The sequence below is a fragment of the Pseudochaenichthys georgianus genome, unplaced genomic scaffold, assembly GCF_902827115.2.
Source record: "Pseudochaenichthys georgianus unplaced genomic scaffold, fPseGeo1.2 scaffold_296_arrow_ctg1, whole genome shotgun sequence".
Taxonomy (NCBI): Eukaryota; Metazoa; Chordata; class Actinopteri; order Perciformes; family Channichthyidae; genus Pseudochaenichthys; species Pseudochaenichthys georgianus.
Window position 1 is genome coordinate 51,140 of NW_027262957.1, and position 5,000 is coordinate 56,139.

At 50.7% G+C, this 5,000-nt stretch overlaps 1 protein-coding gene across 1 annotated transcript in view; it reads right to left on the reverse strand.

Annotated features, from left to right (window-relative positions):
* Positions 1–5,000, reverse strand: part of LOC117442112 (kinesin-like protein KIF20B) — a 63,536-nt gene that overhangs the window by 51,139 nt on the left and 7,397 nt on the right. The window contains 1 exon segment of the mRNA XM_071202358.1: positions 3,544–3,650. Coding sequence (XP_071058459.1) covers positions 3,544–3,650 — 107 coding nt within the window.

Here is a 5,000-nt window from a genome sequence, read left to right on the forward strand (position 1 = left end):
ACAGACAGAGAGGTGAGAGAGAGAGTGAGAGAGAGAGAGAGGTGAGAGAGACAGAGAGGTGAGAGAGACAGACAGAGAGGTGAGAGAGAGACAGACAGGTGAGAGAGAGAGGTGAGAGAGAGGTGAGAGAGAGAGGTGAGAGAGAGGTGAGAGAGAGACAGAGAGGTGAGAGAGAGACAGACAGAGAGGTGAGAGAGAGACAGACAGGTGAGAGAGAGAGGTGAGAGAGAGGTGAGAGAGAGAGAGAGGTGAGAGAGAGAGGTGGAGAGAGAGGTGGAGGTGGAGAGAGATGAACGAGAGGTGAGAGAGAGAGAGAGAGAGGTGAGAGAGAGACAGAGAGGTGAGAGAGAGGTGAGAGAGAGAGGTGAGAGAGAGACAGAGAGGTGAGAGAGAGACAGAGAGGTGAGAGAGAGAGGTGAGAGAGAGGTGAGAGAGAGACAGACAGGTGAGAGAGAGAGGTGAGAGAGAGACAGAGAGGTGAGAGACAGACATGTGAGAGACAGACAGGTGAGAGAGAGAGGTGAGAGAGAGAGGTGAGAGAGAGACAGAGAGGTGAGAGAGAGAGGTGAGAGAGAGAGGTGAGAGAGAGACAGAGAGGTGAGAGAGAGACAGAGAGGTGAGAGAGAGAGTGTGAGAGAGAGGTGAGAGAGAGACAGACAGGTGAGAGAGAGAGGTGAGAGAGAGACAGAGAGGTGAGAGACAGACATGTGAGAGACAGACAGGTGAGAGACAGACAGGTGAGAGACAGACAGGTGAGAGACAGGTGAGAGACAGACAGGTGAGAGAGAGACAGGTGAGAGACAGACAGGTGAGAGACAGACAGGAGAGAGACAGACAGGTGAGAGACAGGTGAGAGACAGACAGGTGAGAGAGAGACATGTGAGAGACAGACATGTGAGAGACAGACAGGTGAGAGACAGACAGGTGAGAGGACAGGTGAGAGACAGACAGGTGAGAGAGAGACAGGTGAGAGACAGACAGGTGAGAGACAGACAGGAGAGAGACAGACAGGTGAGAGACAGACAGACAGACAGACAGGTGAGAGACAGACAGACAGGTGAGAGACAGACAGGAGAGAGACAGGTGAGAGACAGACAGGTGAGAGACAGACAGGTGACAGACAGACAGGTGAGAGACAGACAGACAGGTGACAGACAGACAGGTGAGAGACAGACAGGTGAGAGACAGACAGACAGGTGACAGACAGGTGAGAGACAGGTGACAGACAGACAGACAGGTGACAGACAGGTGAGAGACAGGTGACAGACAGGTGAGAGACAGGTGAGAGACAGGTGACAGACAGGTGAGAGACAGACAGGTGAGAGACAGACAGGTGACAGACAGGTGAGAGACAGGTGAGAGACAGGTGAGAGACAGGTGAGAGACAGACAGGTGACAGACAGACAGGTGACAGACAGGTGAGAGACAGACAGGTGACAGACAGGTGAGAGACAGACAGGTGAGAGACAGGTGAGAGACAGACAGGTGACAGACAGGTGAGAGACAGACAGGTGACAGACAGACAGGTGAGAGACAGGTGAGAGACAGACAGGTGACAGACAGGTGAGAGACAGACAGGTACAGACAGACAGACATGTGAGAGACAGACATGTGAGAGACAGACATGTGAGAGACAGACAGGTGAGAGACAGACAGGTGAGAGACAGACAGGTGAGAGACAGGTGAGAGACAGACAGGTGAGAGACAGACAGGAGAGAGACAGACAGACAGACAGACAGACAGGTGAGAGACAGACAGACAGACAGGTGAGAGACAGACAGGTGACAGACAGACAGGTGAGAGACAGACAGACAGGTGAGAGACAGACAGGTGACAGACAGACAGGTGAGAGACAGACAGACAGGTGAGAGACAGACAGGTGAGAGACAGACAGGTGAGAGACAGACAGACAGGTGAGAGACAGGTGACAGACAGGTGACAGACAGGTGAGAGAGAGACAGGTGAGAGACAGACAGGTGAGAGACAGACAGACAGGTGAGAGACAGGTGACAGACAGGTGACAGACAGGTGAGAGAGAGACAGGTGAGAGACAGACAGGTGAGAGACAGACAGGTGACAGACAGGTGAGAGACAGACAGGTGACAGAGAGACAGGTGAGAGACAGGTGACAGACAGGTGAGAGACAGGTGAGAGTGACAGACAGGTGAGAGACAGGTGAGAGACAGGTGAGAGACAGGTGAGAGACAGACAGGTGACAGACAGGTGAGAGACAGGTGACAGACAGACAGGTGACAGACAGGTGAGAGACAGGTGACAGACAGGTGAGAGACAGGTGAGAGACAGGTGACAGACAGACAGACAGGTGACAGACAGGTGAGAGACAGGTGAGAGACAGGTGAGAGACAGACAGGTGAGAGACAGACAGGTGACAGACAGGTGAGAGACAGGTGAGAGACAGACAGGTGACAGACAGACAGGTGACAGACAGGTGAGAGACAGACAGGTGAGAGACAGGTGAGAGACAGACAGGTGACAGACAGGTGAGAGAGAGACAGGTGAGAGACAGACAGGTGACAGACAGGTGAGAGACAGACAGGTGAGAGACAGGTGAGAGACAGACAGGTGACAGACAGGTGAGAGACAGACAGGTGACAGACAGACAGGTGACAGACAGACAGGTGACAGACAGGTGAGAGACAGACAGGTGACAGACAGACAGGTGACAGACAGGTGAGAGACAGACAGGTGAGAGACAGACAGGTGAGAGACAGGTGAGAGACAGACAGGTGAGAGAGAGACAGGTGAGAGACAGACAGGTGACAGACAGGTGAGAGACAGACAGGTGAGAGACAGGTGAGAGACAGACAGGTGACAGACAGGTGAGAGACAGACAGGTGACAGACAGACAGGTGACAGACAGACAGGTGAGAGACAGGTGAGAGACAGACAGGTGACAGACAGGTGAGAGACAGACAGGTGACAGACAGGTGAGAGACAGGTGAGAGACAGACAGGTGACAGACAGGTGAGAGACAGACAGGTGACAGACAGACAGGTGAGAGACAGACAGGTGACAGACAGGTGAGAGACAGACAGGTGACAGACAGACAGGTGACAGACAGGTGAGAGACAGACAGGTGAGAGACAGGTGAGAGACAGACAGGTGACAGACAGGTGAGAGCCAGGTGAGAGACAGACAGGTGACAGACAGGTGAGAGACAGACAGGTGAGAGACAGACAGGTGAGAGACAGGTGAGAGACAGACAGGTGACAGACAGGTGAGAGACAGACAGGTGACAGACAGGTGAGAGACAGACAGGTGACAGACAGGTGAGAGACAGGTGAGAGACAGACAGGTGACAGACAGGTGAGAGACAGACAGGTGAGAGACAGGTGAGAGACAGACAGGTGACAGACAGGTGAGAGACAGACAGGTGAGAGACAGACAGGTGAGAGACAGGTGAGAGACAGACAGGTGACAGACAGGTGAGAGACAGACAGGTGAGAGACAGGTGAGAGACAGACAGGTGACAGACAGGTGAGAGACAGACAGGTGAGAGACAGACAGGTGAGAGACAGGTACCTGTGCAGGCAGAGCATTGAACTCCCCCAGCAGGTCTCTCTTGATGTCGTCCACGACCACCGGCCCCTCTCTCTCCGGCTTCCCCCCAACACAAGACTCCATCGTTCCTGCAGGACATCACATCAACACCTGGTGTCCAATCAGAGCTGCTGCCTTCATCATGTGATCTACATGTGATGCTTCAAGCCCCTGAGGCCCGGACACAACAGTCTGACAACAAAGACGGACCCGACTGCTGCGTCGCCTCGCGTCTCTGCGTTTTGGACCGAGAAGACCCGGCGGTGTGTCCGTACCTTTAGGATCAGTACAAGTACTCATATATTGTACTTGAGTAAAAGTAGAAGTACTCAGATCGTGTACTTGAGTAAAAGTAGAAGTACTCAGATCGTGTACTTGAGTAAAAGTAGAAGTACACAGATCTTGTACTTGAGTAAAAGTAGAAGTACTCAGATCTTGTACTTAGTAAAAGTAGAAGTACTCATATCTTGTGCTTGAGTGAAAGTAGAAGTACACAGATCTTGTACTTGAGTGAAAGTAGAAGTACACAGATCTTGTACTTGAGTGAAAGTAGAAGTACTCAGATCTTGTACTTGAGTGAAATTAGAAGTACTCAGATCTTGTACTTGAGTAAAAGTAGAAGTACCAGAGTGTAGGAATACTCTGTCACAGTAAAAGTCCTGCATTCAAAACGTTCCTCAAGTGAAAGTAGAAAGTATTCTCATCTAAATAGTGAAAGACAGTGAAAGTAGTCGTTGTGCAGATTGGTCCATTTCAGAATAATATATATGTGCAGCTAGTCTGAAGTACTTTGTAGACTGCAGGGTAGCTGGTGGAGGTGCAGCTAGTCTGAAGTACTTTGTAGACTGCAGGGTAGCTGGTGGAGGTGCAGCTAGTCTGAAGTACTTTGTAGACTGCAGGGTAGCTGGTGGAGGTGCAGCTAGTCTGAAGTACTTTGTAGACTGCAGGGTAGCTGGTGGAGGTGCAGCTAGTCTGAAGTACTTTGTAGACTGCAGGGTAGCTGGTGGATTTACTCCAGGTGGAACTACAGTCTGATTCAACACTTGATTATATTTACCATCATTCATCTGTGAAGTAACTGAAGGGATTAAATACATGTAGTGGAGTAGAAGTACACCATGTACCTCTGAACTGTAGAGGAGTAGAAGTACACCATGTACCTCTGAACTGTAGAGGAGTAGAAGTACACCATGTACCTCTGAACTGTGGTAGAGTAGAAGTACACCATGTACCTCTGAACTGTAGAGGAGTACACCATGTACCTCTGAACTGTAGAGTAGAAGTACACCATGTACCTCTGAACTGTAGAGAGTAGAAGTACACCATGTACCTCTGAACTGTAGAGAGTAGAAGTACACCATGTACCTCTGAACTGTAGAGAGTAGAAGTACACCATGTACCTCTGAACTGTAGAGAGTAGAAGTACACCATGTACCTCT